General features: G+C 40.5%; 1 protein-coding gene across 6 annotated transcripts in view; it reads right to left on the reverse strand.

Annotated features, from left to right (window-relative positions):
• Positions 1-14,930, reverse strand: part of LOC106582063 (M-phase phosphoprotein 8) — a 63,416-nt gene that overhangs the window by 35,890 nt on the left and 12,596 nt on the right. For 3 of the 6 annotated variants that reach the window (XR_001323236.2, XM_045704669.1, XM_014164767.2), the window contains exons 4-7: positions 14,830-14,917; positions 14,202-14,438; positions 11,686-11,808; positions 9,430-9,518 (exon numbers count right to left, since the gene is read on the reverse strand). Coding sequence is in view for 5 of the 6 variants with exons in the window: in XM_045704669.1 (XP_045560625.1) it covers positions 9,430-9,518; positions 11,686-11,808; positions 14,202-14,438; positions 14,830-14,917 (537 nt within the window). In the remaining variant the exon portion in view is untranslated. Of the gene's footprint in view, positions 1-82; positions 2,989-3,225; positions 5,444-6,801; positions 6,861-7,092; positions 7,540-9,429; positions 9,519-11,685; positions 11,809-14,201; positions 14,439-14,829; positions 14,918-14,930 lie in introns of those variants that run through there. The other 3 variants (XM_014164765.2, XM_014164766.2, XM_045704668.1) reach the window with 3 other exon arrangements.

Here is a 14,930-nt window from a genome sequence, read left to right on the forward strand (position 1 = left end):
GTCATTATGGGGTATTGTATGTAGATTGATGAGGAAAATGTTTCATTTCATCCACTTTAGAAAAAGGTTGTAACGTAACAAAATAGGGAAAAAGTCAAGGGGTCTGAATACTGGGCTCCCGAGTGGCGCAGCGGTCTAAGGCACTGCATCTCAGTGCAAGAGGCGTCACTACAGACACCCTGGTTCAAATCCAGGCTGTATCACATCCGGCCGTGATTGGGAGTCCATTGGGTGGCGCACAATTGGCCCAGCGTCGTCCGGGGTTGGCCATCATTGTAAATAAGTATTTGTTCTTAACTGACTTGCCTAGTTAAATAAAATGTAAAAAAAGATCGCAATAACCAATGTTCATTTTGTGCACCGCTCCGTATCGCAAAGCCATATCAAATCGCTTGCTTGTAAAATAGTTGCCCCAGAGCTCAATATTGAGAAATAAAAATTATACCTACAGACAGGGACTACGGTAGTTGCTTCCAATGCTGTGTTTTTATCGCAATTGCATTTTGAAATGTTATACAATGAGAAACAATCTTTTTCTCCCAGAGAGGAGAGCCGTTTGCTCATCACATCAGCAGTCCCCAGCAAAATAGGCAGAGGGACAGACGTTTACGTTACAGGAATCATGAGGATATTGCTCTTTACGGTTTGACCAAATCATAGTTTTAGCTGCCCCAAAAAATAGGAAGGTTTGAGTGAGGTGACAATGTAGAATGTGCAGCTCGCACTGATGCGATCATGTTTTTTTTCTTCTCGCACAGCCAAGTCAAATGGTTGCAAAATGCGACTAAATGGTCAGTCTGGAGCCATGAAACCCATTCATACTGCACTTCTACTAAAAATAACCTGCTAAGTTCCCAGGTATGCTGGTCAGTTGCTTTAACTCAAAACCTAACCTACACATATACATTAGCTACACATACAACGGTACAGGCAAGAATACACATAAAAGATTTTATACATCTGGATCCAGATCCATTTGGTGAAAGTAAAGGATAACAGTAATGTGATCAAAAAAGTATGGTCATCAGTTTAACTGTCTTGGTTTGCACTACTTTTTCCCTCTATGAAGAAAACAAAACATTCACTGTACTTGGTACATGTTATCTATGCATGTGGAGCATATATTTCAGTCAGTTATCTTGGGCATTTTTATGCAACATGGGTCTTACGGAAACATGGGGTGTGTTTGGATTCCGAATGTGCGTCCATGAGCCTTGTTGCTGTTGCTGACCCAGAAGATTCAGTTTGACAGGCTTTATATAAAGGACCATTGGAATTGTTAAATAAACTAAAAAGGTATGAGTCCATCTTTACTTGCCATTGTTGCAAATGTGTGACCTTTACCAAAGGACTTTGAGTTTTGGCGCCACATAATACACTGTGCCAAGGACATTTACAATTCAAAAGAAGTTCTGAAAATTCCCTTATTGACTAAACAAGTTTTCATGCATAATGTCACTATGTAGTTGCTACAGATACCTCAATGAATAAAGTAGGTAGTGGTATGGTTAAAATTCTACTTAATTCTTGCTTTATGTCATAAAGTGAGATCAGAGTGAGCCAGGATGGTCAGATTAAATCAAAAGCAATAATTTTCTCCTTTCTCCATCCTTGCTTACTTTGAACCCTGGGAGGTTCAAGGTAATCACAAGGACAGATAAACAGGAGGCTCTTCTGGAAGTCCCAACGGCACCCCTGATTTCTGATGCACCCCTGGATTCTGTTGCACCCCTGGATTTTGTGTCCATGGACTTGGTTTTTCATGGTCCATGTTTTGTTTGCCTGAACTATGCCTCCTACACATAGTCTTTAATGTGTTATGCACATAGTTTTTTACATCTTTCCATGTCCTGCCTTGTAGAGCTGGTTCAGCTGCAATACATGCATCACATTCCTTTTTACCTGGAATCTTCATCAGTTTAGTGAAGTCTCCTAGCTGCCGCCTCACCGCAGCCTGAGCCTCATTACTCCATATCTTTGGTTTCCTTGGTGTTGCCACAGGACCTGCCTCTAGACCCTCCTCTCGACCCTGTTCAGGTACTGTCATTGTTCCACCAACCCAGTCCTTAGCACTCTTAGCCTCTATTGTTTCTTTTTCTTTCTTTGCCAATCCTTTCTTTGTCTGTTTTGTGGGGTCCACTCTTGTAAGGCCATTCTTCCGTTTTATAGATTTTACTGTGTTGTGCACATAGTTTTTTATGTCCCTCCATGTCCTGTCTCTTAGAGCTGGTTCATTGTGCAGGCAAACTTCACAGTCCCGTTTACCTGGAACCTCCATCATTGAGATGAAGTGTCCCATCTGACGGTTCACCGCAGCCTTAGCTGCATCACTCCATGGCCTCTGTTTCCACACTGTGCCCGACTTACCTGTCCCCAAAAGAACTGCACCCGCAGGCACTGCCCCGACAGGAAGTATCTGTGTTGGAAGAGTCTGAGCAGGAAGTGTCTGAGTAATAACTGTACGTGCTGGAAGTGTTTGAGCTGGAAGTGTCTGCGCAGCATATGTTCCAGCAGGATATGACGTCGAAAGTTGTGTCACCGCAGGATATGTCCTCACAGGATTCATCCCTGAAGAATATGATCTAGCAGGAGATGAGAGGTCATAAGGACTTGCAGGACATGCATTTGCAAGTTGTGTTTTTTCAGTACATGACCTTGCATCATGCGTCTCTGCTAGGTATGTCCCTGAAGCATACGAACCTACTCGATAGGTCCCTGCAGGATGTGTCACAGTAGGATATGAACTAGCAGGATTTATTCCGGTAGGATATGCCCTCGCAGAATCTGTCCCCGCAGAATATGACCTCGGAGAATGTGATCCTGAAGGATATGACTTCGAAGGATATGTCCCAGCATGATATGACCTTGAAGGCTGTGACCCTACAGTATATGACTTCGCTGAATATGTCCCTGCAGGATATGATGACCCAGTGGGATATGTGCCAGAAGGATACGCCCTCGCAGAATCTGTCCCTGCTGGATATGTCCCTATGAAATTAATACATACAGAAGAAAAGGATTCATGAATGTGCCATTATTATATATTGTTTAGAGGAACAGAGAAAATACTTTAGGGTAATAAGTTGCAAGCTTCTCAAAAACGTAGATCTAGCAAAAATGGAAGATGGCACAAAACAACTAATTGGTATTTTTCCACTGAACATTTAACCCTTGAAACAAAATGAAAATGTTGTCCAAATACTCTCCAAAGCAACTGATACTCACCATATGTAGGTGAAACAATCCTTTCCTCAGATGGCCCTGGAATTACAACTGGAACCTGATCCATTGCAAGCAGCAATTTGCTGATTTCTGCTAGATGTGCTGCATTTTCAGAGAGTCTGTAGTACTCTTTGTGGACCTGGGTGTCATGTCCCAATAATTTTGCCACCTGATCCAATTCACTTTCATTTAAGTTCAGTATTTGGCAATGGATAGCAACCTCTTTCCTCACTGTCGCATGGATCAGACTTTCAGGATTCTTTGCATTACACGCACGTGCAAATTTCCTCAGACAGTCAGAGCCTCTGACGTAGCTTGCTGCATCTGGGCTCCGCGCGAAGACATAAGGGTTGTCCTTTGACACACCAACTTTGTCTCTGTTTGCAATTAGGATCTCAAGAGATGAGATCATCCTCGCCGTTAGTAGGACTGGCATTGTTCTACCATTTTTGCCTTCTATTTCCACCCTGGTTAGTTTGTCGTCACCAAGCTCCTGCTCCAGCCTTGAGAGGCTATTGAAAATGTCTGCACTAGCTGGAGCTTTCTTTCTGTTTGTGTATGTTTCCAACAGCATTTTCGCAACCTCTCCTGTCCTTTTTCTGTTGAAGAGAGCTATTTCGGCAAGAAGAGTTTCATTGAGCTTTTTCCAGACAGCGTTGGTGGGGCTCTCAAGCAATTCTTTCTTTGCTGTGTCCTCTGCAACCTTGAGAAACTTCTGAAGTTTAATCAAATCCTCAGTAAGTGAAGACACATCAACTTCATCACACTGAGGGACATCGCTCAGGGACAGACCGGAAAAACAGTTATTCCAATTGTTTTCAAGCAGCTCAATGAACCTTTTGGCTTGTTCCTCTGCCTCACGGTCCTCTGTCATACGACTCTCTCCAAAAGCTATTTCAGTAGCTCTTTTCAAGGAATAGCCAATCTTTAAAGCAAGAGATGGGGTCTTATACCTGTCAGAGGTAGGGTCATGACCACTCATTTTCCTGGCAGCATGAACAGCCAATTTAAATTTGGATGGTACACATACTTCATGCAGATATTGGACACCACAGTCCATCTCATTTACAGTAAGTACAAATCTAGCCAATTCCCTCATTTTTGAACTAATGTAAGTAAACTGTGACTTGGCATGGCCATGCTTTGCAGATAGTGCATTGCCATATTTACATATCAGGGGATCATTTTTGATGTGGCATTGAATGTCATCTTGATTCATATTGTGTATTATTTCTTCACATCCTCCAGTAGAGTAGACAGGCAATGGAAGAAGTCGAGAGGACGCAGCCTGGACCCGCACTCTTTTTCCTCCCCTCTTTTCATCTTGTCCTTTTCTGGCTTTACATGAGCCCTCATGCTTCCATAAATCTATTTTGTTGAAAAAAGCTAAGCAGTGTTGGCAGGGCAGGTAGTCACGCACAGAAACACCATTGTAAGAGGGTCTTTTCTTTGTGACAATTTCTCCATCTCCACTTTGAAGAACTTCCAAGTTGTGTAGATAGTTGCCTTTGTTACGGAGTTGGTCAAGCAAGAGAGACCTGATTTTGGAGAGTTTGGGGAAGCTGACAGCATGAGCGACAGCTGCTTCTTCTGCGTGCATCCTTTCTAAATGTCTTGCAATTTTGTGGTGTGGTTCATTGCAATACAGGCAGAAGTACTTTTTGTCCCATTTTCTTTTACCGTCATCTGTTGTACTACATGTGCTGACTGTCATTTTTGTGCTAGAACGTAAGTTTGACCTTGTACCTTTCCGTGGCACACTTTTTTTGCGGCAAGGTTTTTTAGCTTGTGAGGTTTTTTGAAGGGACTGCTCAGATACATTATTATCACAGGAGCGTTCTGCTTTAGATGGAAGAGGATCTGACCCACTTGGGACGTTTGAATCCAGTCTTTGTCCTTCTACCTCATCACCTGAACTGTTCTCGTCGTCACTTGAACTGCTCTCTTCAGCACAATTCTTTATGTCACATAAAGCTCTCTCCATGTCACATAAAGTCTTCACCACATCACATGAAGTCTTCTCTTCATTGTTTGAAGGATTCTCTTGCTTGTGTAAATTATTCCCTTTGTATAGAGGACTCCTCTCACGGTGAGGATTTCCTCTGCGGTGAGGATTATCTGCTGCACATAAAAGCCTCTCTTCATTATCACTTAAACTCTTCTTTTCCTCATTTAAATGCTTCTCTTTGCCACTTAAACTCTTCTGTTCAACAGTGCATGCCTGTAAAAAAACAAGTAAATGTAAGATTCATAAGACCTTATGATGCATTTTGTTTAAAATGTATGAAAAGTGGAACGTAAAACTTGGGGGGAAAAAAGCACAAGTAGCTTCAAAGCTGTTGCAAGTCAGTATTTAACTTGTGGCAAAGAGAAATTTGGTTAACTATACTATCATACTAGACATCTGGGGTCCTCTGACCTGTTTCATACGCAGATAAATCTAAATAGTGAAAACCACATAGTATTGCTCATTGAAAACACATGTGCGGTACACATTGTGAGTCATTCAAATGATTTCCTAGGAGCACCTCAACAATGCTCTCAAACTTCAATCACAGTCAAGCGAGAATCAATGCAATGGTTACACAGCACCAAACCGTGTAGACTTTGAATTCTTCCATAATAAAAACCACATGTGACTCATTCAAGGAACAGTTTATGGCTTTATTGTATTAAGCAGCGAACTACACCGTTTTCACATTGTAAATATGTCTGACGAGGAATTAATATTGTGATGTTGGATGAGATGCTGCATGGAGACCAGGAAGGTACAGAAAACAAAATGCCATGCAGCTAGGCCTACATTTGGCCAGTGACTTTGTTTCTAATCCTCCATATATTCTGTATTTTGTTACATGCATGCAAATGGTGGGTGATTTACGTGTTTTCACAAATAAGACCGGAATAAGATCCTAAAGCGTTTGGAAGCCTATGAAGATGAAAAACAAACCCAGCATCAACTTCATTCTGGTACTTGCCCAACAGGTACCAGTTGCAACAGTAAGTTCTAGAAATATAATTCTTTCCATTCTCTTAAAAGCAGTAGGGTACTACATTTATATGAAAGTGTCCTTAAAAACACTGATTGGACCGTAATAATACTATTGTGTCCTTATAATTGCACATCAAGTAAAGAAGACTATATTTAACAACCCAAACAAAAGCATACTGTAACTGGGCAAGTATTAGTAACCTGTCATTTGTAAATAAATATTTAGTTAAAATGGTAGATGTTAAACAGTGGTACATTTTAAACGGTAAAGAAAGGCTTTTCCACGGAATACATGCTTATGGCAGTAGTTTGTTAAAACGGTGAACAAAGGCTTTGATCTATTAATATTATTTATATTGTACACAAAGACAACGGTATGGCAAAAGCTGAAATGTGTTACCAGTATTGTAATGATTGACTGAATGGACCGTTTTTCCTTTTAGCTTGGGGCTATTCGTTGTTGTCGATAATGATGAGTGAAACGCAGCAGCATTTTTACATGCTCTGCGGTGGTACAAGAATACTTTTCTGAAGGCATTACTGTACCTGAGGCAAAGGTTGTATTTTATAGCTTCTTGTGAACGTACCTTTTGCTCATCATGTCCTTTGTCTGTAAATGAGAAGATCATAACCGCCTTAGATCACTCTAGAAACGCAAAAAACACTCAAATCAATGTAAAGCTCGGATTTATTAATTGCCAGGCATCAAGTTGGAACAACAATTTATGAAGTATGATGATGGCCATTTTTTTTTTTTACCAATGCAATAAACAATTTAAAACTGCATTTTCCTATTCAAGCTTCAAACATCTTTACAAAGCCATCTGTAGATCTGGCTAAATTAATAACTGAGTAGTTTAAGGGCATAATCTGCTTACCTTTGTTGGCTCACTGGTCCTCAATGGATGCAGTCAGCTGGTATTGCAGTCGGATTCTCTCCTCGCAATCGATGTCCTGGTATTCAACCTCTGCATGCCATTACTGGCTCTCACGTTTTATGCAATGTTTAATTATTAAACTGCATTATAACTTGATCAGAGTGGATAAATTGATCAAGTTGTATCTATGTTTAAACCAGACTGGCAAAATGAAACATTTTTCTACACTTATGCACAAATGTAATTAAAAGCAGCAATCTGTAACTTTCATTTCCAGTCATTCCTACTGACCTTCCAATCATTTCTGGAATAAAAGTTACATATTGTGGTTTTAATTGAGTAATGCATTATGGCACTTGGCGCTGATGTACACTACCGGTCAAAAGTTTTAGAACACCGACTCATTCAAGGGTTTTTCTTTATTTTACTATTTTCTACATTGCAGAATAATAGCGACGACATCAAAACTATGAAATAACACATATGGAATCATGTAGTAACCCCCTCAAAAAATTGTTAAATCAAAATATATTTTATATTTGAGATTCTTCAAATAGCCACCCTTTGCCTTAATGACAGCTTTGCACTCTTGGCACTCTCAACCAGCTTCACCTGGAATGCTTTTCCAACAGTCTTGAAGGAGTTCCCACATATGCGGAGCACTTGTTGGCTGCTTTTCCTTCACTCTGCGGTACGACTCACCCCCAAACCGTCTCAATTTGGTTGAGGTCAGGGGATTGTGGAGGCCAGGTCATCTGATGCAACACTCCATCTCTTTCCTTCTTGGTCAAATAGCCCTTACACAGCCTGGCGGTGTATTGGGTCATTGTCCTGTTGAAAAACAAATGATAGTGGGACTAAGGCCAAACCAGATTGGACAGCGTATTACTGCAGATTGCTGGTTAAGTGTGCCTTGAATTATAAATAAATCACACACAGTGTCAACAGCAAAGCACCTCCACACCATAACACCTCCTCCATGCTTTAAGGTGGGAAATACACATGCAGAGATCATCCGTTCACCCACACCACGTCTCGCAAAGACACGTCTCGCAAAGACACGTCTCGCAAAGACACGTCTCGCAAAGACACGTCTCGCAAAGACACGTCTCGCAAAGACACGTCTCGCAAAGACACGTCTCGCAAAGACACGGCGGTTGGAACCAGAAAATCTCTCACATTTGGACTCATCAGACCAAAGGACAGATTTCCACCAGTCTAATGTCCATTTCTCGTGTTTCTTGACCCAAGCAAGTCTCTTCTTACTGGTGTCCTTTAGTAGTGGTTTCTGTGCAGCAAGTTGGCCATGAAGGCCTGATTCACGCAGTCTCCTCTGAGCAGTTGATGTTGAGATGTGTCTGTTACTTGAACTTGAAGCATTGACTTGGGCTGCAATTTCTGAGGCTGGTAACTCTAATGAACTTATCCTCTGCACCAGAGGTAACGCTGGGTCTTCCATTCCTGTGGTGGTCCTCATGAGAGCCAGTTTCATCACAGCGCTTGATGGGTTAAAAGTTCTTGAAATGTTCCGTAATGACTGTCCTTCATGTCTTAAAGTAATTTTGTCATTTCTCTTTGCTTATTTGAACTGTTCTTGCCATAATATGGACTTGGTCTTTTACCAAATAGGGCTATCTTCTGTATACCACCCCTACCTTGTCACAACACAACTGATTGGCTCAAATGTATTAAGAAGGAAAGAAATTCCACAAATTAACTGTTAAGAAGGTACACCTGTTAATTGAAATGCATTTCAGGTGACTACCTCATGAAGCTGGTTGAGTGTGCAAAGCTGTCATCAAGGCAAAGGGTGACTATTTGAAGAATCTCAAATATAAGATCTATTTTGATTTTTTACCTGGATTTAACACTTTTTTGGTTACTACATGATTCCTTGTGTTATTTCATAGATTTGATGTCTTTACTATTTTTCTACAATGTAGAAAATAGTAAAAATAAAATAAAAACCCTTGAATGAGTAGGTGTTCTAAAACTTTTGACGGGTAGTGTATATCCAATAGTTAACGTACACTTTAAAAGCGGATCTGTTGTCACCCAAGTTGGTTAATGTATGTATACGTTTGAAAACCCGAGAACCAGGCTAAAGCTTGTGAGAAGAGTGTCCTCATTTGAATGAACTCACAAGTATGACCACACACATAGGCTACTTTAACAAAAGTTAAACATCTTTATTTGACTAATTGTGAATAGTTAGTGCTGAATAAATATGTGGAACAGCTGGGGATCCCCAAAGACAGGAGGGAAGCGGGGAGGAGAATGCCGGTGACCGATACTCTGGGATTGGGCTAAAAATATTATTTAGAACATGGAACGTACCTCCTGGTCTAGATTGTAATCCTCTTTGGAATTGAGTGCAAGTTTCACAGACATGTAATCCCCGCTTTTCACTGCATCACGCAGCTCACCTGAGGGACACACAGATTCACATCAGTAGTTGTCTACATCTATGTACATAGTGTGTGGAAGCGAGCAGTTCACGTACAGCCGATGTTGAGAGAAATCTGGGAAAACATGAGAAAGGGGGTAGACAACATATTAAACTATTAAATTACTAGAGGGGTTGTGTCATAAACCCTCAAAGTTCCAGAATGGGGTGAAAATGGCAAATCCAAACCAGTCTAATTGGAATTAATGGCAGTAGAGGCATAATCCAGATTTTACTTATGCAGGAAAATAAAAGAAAGACGTGATACAATTGAAGTCAGAAGTTTAAATAGACTTAGGTTGGAGTCATTAAAACTCGTTTTTCAACCACTCCATAAATTTCTTGTTAACAAACTATAGTTTTGGCAAGTCAGTTAGGACATCTACTTTGTGCATGACAAGTAATTTTTCCATCAATTATTTACAGACAGATTTCACTTTATCACAATTCCAGTGGGTCAGAAGTTTACATATACTAAGTTGACTGTGCCTTTAAACAGCTTTGAAAATGATGTCATGGCTTTAGAAGCTTCTGATAGGCTAATTGACATAATTTGAGTCAATTGGAGGTGTACCTGTGGATATAGTTCAAGGCCTACCTTCAAACTCAGTGCCTCTTTGCTTGACATCATGGGAAAATCAAAAGAATTCAGCCAAGATCTCAGGAAAAAAAATTGTAGACCTGGTTCATCCTTGGGAGCAATTTCCAAACGGCTGAAGGTACCACGTTCATCTGTACAAACAATAGTACGCAAGTATAAACACCATGGGACCACGCAGCCGTCATACCGCTCAGGAAGGAGACGCGTTCTGTCTCCTAGAGATTAATGTACTTTGGTGCGAAAAGTGCAAATCAATCCCAGAACAACAGCAAAGGACCTTGTGAAGATGCTGTAGGAAACAGGTACAAAAGTATCTATATCCACAGTAAAACGAGTCCTATATCGACATAACCGGAAAGGCCGCTCAGCAAGGAAGAAGCCACAGCTCCAGAATCGCCATAAAACAGCCAGACTACAGTTTGCAACTGCACATGGGGACAAAGATCGTACTTTTTGGAGGAATGTCCTCTGGTCTGATGAAACAAAAATAGAATTGTTTGGTCATAATGACCATCGTTATGCAAGGAGGCCTACAAACCTGACTCAGTTAAACCAGCTCTGTCAGGAGGAATGGGCTAAAATTCACCCAACTTATTGTGGGAAGCTTGTGGAAGGCTACCCAAAACATTTGACCCAAATAAAACAATTTAAAGGCAATGCTACAAAATACTAATTGAGTGTATGTAAACTTCTGACCCACTGGGAATGTGATGAAAGAAATAAAAGCTGAAATAAATCCCTCTCTACTATTATTCTGACATTTCACATTCTTAAAATAAAGTGGTGATCTAACTGACCTAAGACAGGGAATTTTTACTAGGATTAAATGTCAGGAATTGTGAAAAACTGAGTATAAATGTATTTGGCTAAGGTGTATGTAAACTTCCGACTTCAACTGTATATCAGAAATTGTGTAATAGAATTAGTGTCAACCTAAAATATTGTCATATAATTATAAATATGGGTTTTATACACATTTTCTGTATAAATAGCATCCAAAATATATGTAAACAGACCATACATTTCTCAGTACTATTATATAACAGGGCTCCCGAGTGGCTCAGTGGTCCCAGTGCTAGAGGCGTCACTAGAGACACCCTGGTTCGATTCCAGGCTGTATCACAAACAGCCGTGATTGGGAGTCCCATAGGGCGGCACTCAATTGGCTCAGCGTCGTCCGGGTTTGGCCGGTGTAGGCCGTCATTGTAAATAAGAATTTGTTCTTAACTGACTTGCCTAGTTAAATAAAGGTTACATTTAAAAAAATGTAAATACAATAATCAGTACTTTTACAACTTGTCTAAGTCGTATAATCAACTGATTTCAGTCAGTGTATGGCTGCGAATTGACTGCATTGTTTGAATGGAATGTTGGCATATTGGCAGTTAATTTGATAAATTAATGTAATCGTTCCTCTAAAACTGGTCTGTTAGCTAGCTTTTATCACAGCACTGGCAAACCATGGTTGACCAACTTCCTGACTAAAATGGCTGACCTTTTATACCACTATTTGAATGTTTATTCTAATTTTATGGTAGACACTTACTGGGAGATAGTGGTGGAGCAGAGAGAATCTCATCCTCTCCGTTCAAATGTTTCTGAAAGTCCTCCAGTGTCATCCAGTCCAAGTTGAGGTCCATTCCAAGGTTAAGAGAGGCTTGTCCTTTGTCTGTTAGTCACAAACCACATCAGTATTATTTCACATGGCCATTTGGAGGGTCTCTGTCCAAAAACAGCCCCTACCCCTAGATCTGAAAGGATTGGATAGGTGTATTGCTGTGGCGGTCATGATGATTGTCATGCAAACAACTGCGGGTCTCATTGACCGTTAATAAAAATAAACACGTTTAGCATCTCCTGGTTTCCACGCATAGCCTACAAGCCACTGATGCAGACAGTTGGAATATCTACATTTTAAAAAGTCTAATAAATCAATTTAATATAGCCTACACCATCACAACAAATCTATTATTTATTTTAGACAGGTCTAAAGAAATCTATGAAGAAAATGTAGCCCATTTCAGAAGAACAGAATAGCATATTCTGAGTTTTCCTTATGTTAGGCCCTGATCTGGCTATGCCATATGGCTGTGGGCTACACTAGCTCATTTAGCAGACAAGATTTGCTTAGAATTCCGTGGCATTATTTTATACTACGAAGAATACAATTGAACATAGCTAAATAAAATAGGACATTTTCTCCAAACGATTTCGGAGGGAGTGAGCAAAAAAACGTCATCAGTAGCCTGCACTCGAATAGCGAATGGAGGTTACATGCGGTTACGTTTTAATATGCAAGCATAGGCAGCATGTTCATAAGGTTAGGGGAAGCTTTCCTGAAGTAAATTGCCAAAATTATATAGCCTAATTAGCCTACTCCTGTCTACACAGAAATAAAATAATTCAAAATAGGCTACTAAAGCATGATTTGGATCATTAGCTTCTTTAAAAAATAAAATAAGTTGTGGATTATTTTAAATAGTATTGCCTTCAGTCGGAAGGAAAGGCAGTGTGCAATTTGGGCAGATTATTTTTGAGTTGTCTGAAAAGAGGCCAAACCAGACACATGGCAATATTTCCAAATACAATCACTGGAAAACATAGTTTGGAAAGCAAATTGTTATTGCTGTAAAGAGAAGAAAATGAAAATACTAAGTGTCTTTAAGTTATCAAAATCCTCAACTTAATTTAGTGAACAACAGTATATCCTATCTTATTGGCACCAGACACTCTAATGTACTTGTTCTCTTGCTCACTTGTGCACCTGGGCTTCCCACTGCTCTTTCTATTCTGGTTAGGGCCAGTTTGCACTGTTCGGTGAAGGGAGTAGTACACAGCGTTGTACGAGATCTTCAGTTTCTTGGCAATTTCTCGCATGGAATAGCTTTCATTTCTCAGAACAAGAATAGACAGTTTCAGAAGAAAGTTCTTTGTTTCTGGCCATTTTGAGCCTGTAATCTAACCCACAAATGCTGATACTCCAGATACTCAACTAGTCTAAATAAGGCCAGTTTTATTGCTTATTTAAATCAGCACAACAGTTTTCAGCTGTTAGCCTTTTAACAGGACAGCGGAGTCAATCACCACCTTCCGGAGACACCTGAAACCCCACCTCTTTAAGGAATACCTAGGATAGGATAAAGTAATCCTTCTAACCCCCCCTAAAAGATTTAGATGCACTATTGTAAAGTGGTTGTTCCACTGGATATCATAAGGTGAATGCACCAATTTGTAAGTCGCTCTGGATAAGAGCGTCTGCTAAATGACTTAAATGTAAATGTAAAATGATAAACTTGGATTAGCTAACACAACGTGCCATTGGAACACAGGAGTTATGTTTGCTGATAATGGATCTCTGTACACCTAAGTAGATATTCCATTCAATCAGCTGTTTCCAACTACAATAGTTATTTACAACATTAACAATGTCTACACTGTATTTCTGATGAATGTGATGATATTTTAATGGACAAAAAAAGTGATTTTCTTTCAAAAACAAGGACATTTCTAAGTGACCCCAAACTTTGGAATATGTGTGAAATTATCCTGTTGTAAAGCAAAGTAATGTGCTTAATATTAGGAAAGTTGATAAATAAATATAGTAGGCCTATCTTAAAGAAAGCTGATGGGATCCTCGTCTTTTTTAATAGAGGCCGCCATCAAAATTCTGTTTTCTCACACAATTGCATAGCCTATAGAAATGTTGCCGCAACATGAGTTCATGGGCTCTCGAAGTGTTTGATTAGATTTTCAATTACATAGTGATTAGAGGGACAATAGAGCGTTGAGTACCTGGCCATTAGCGACTGGTAGTTAGAAAGTTTGGTGGGCTATTAACGACCATCAGCAGCATCAGAGCAGCTTTGAGAAGCCTAGTTACTCTGACTAAACAGTCACGTGGAATTTGCCTGCAGTCATGATTCGTGACCGCCGGTATGGTGGTAATACGTAACAGCCCTAGGATAGGTGTAAGCAATATGGTATTTTTGTAATGGATGCATGTCTACACTGAGTGTGTGTATGTGTGTTGACTTTTCCATGTGAGATGGTTCTGTGGCGTACCAGACTTGTCAGCGCTCTCCAAGGCATCTTGATTGTCGTCGCAGGCAATGAAGAGGCGTGGCTCGCTGTCTTCCCTCCTCCTCCTCCTTCTGTCATCGTCTTGGGTCCTCCTCTCCAAGCGTTGAGCCTCCTCCCTCCGTTCCTCTCCGCCAAACTTTGACTTCTGGGCGGGTTCGTCCTCTGCCTCCGCCTTGTCACTAGTCTCCACAGCAGCGGGGCTCTGACTGGGCCGAAATGCTATTAGAGAGGAACAAATAATGTTAGTTAAGTGAAAATAAACAAATAAAAAGTTGGAATACGCAACAGGCATCATGTCAGTTAAAACGTCTTGGTTGAGTCACTATGTAGTGGCTGCGTCCACTACATTTATCGGTAATTCAATGAAAGCCCTATAGCACGTGTCAAACTCATTCCACGGAGGGCCCAGTCTCTGCGGGTTTTTGCTTCTCCCTTGTACTTGATTGATGAATTAAGGTCACTAATTAGTAAGGAACTCCTTACCTGGTTGTCTAGGTCTTAATTGAAAGGAAAAAACTTAAACCAGCAGACACAAGGCCCTCCATAGAATGCGTTTCACACCCCTGCCCGATAGTGTAAACTTAACAATGGAACTTGTAACTCTTCTTACCGTCTTTATGTTTGGTCTTGTCTGGCTCTGGCTTCCGAGCAGGTGACTCCTTTGTCGGCTTGGTCCTTTTTTCAACTTTCCCTATGAGCTGAAATTTTTAC

The sequence above is a fragment of the Salmo salar genome, chromosome ssa21 (genome assembly GCF_905237065.1).
Source record: "Salmo salar chromosome ssa21, Ssal_v3.1, whole genome shotgun sequence".
In the NCBI taxonomy this organism is placed as follows: domain Eukaryota; kingdom Metazoa; phylum Chordata; class Actinopteri; order Salmoniformes; family Salmonidae; genus Salmo; species Salmo salar.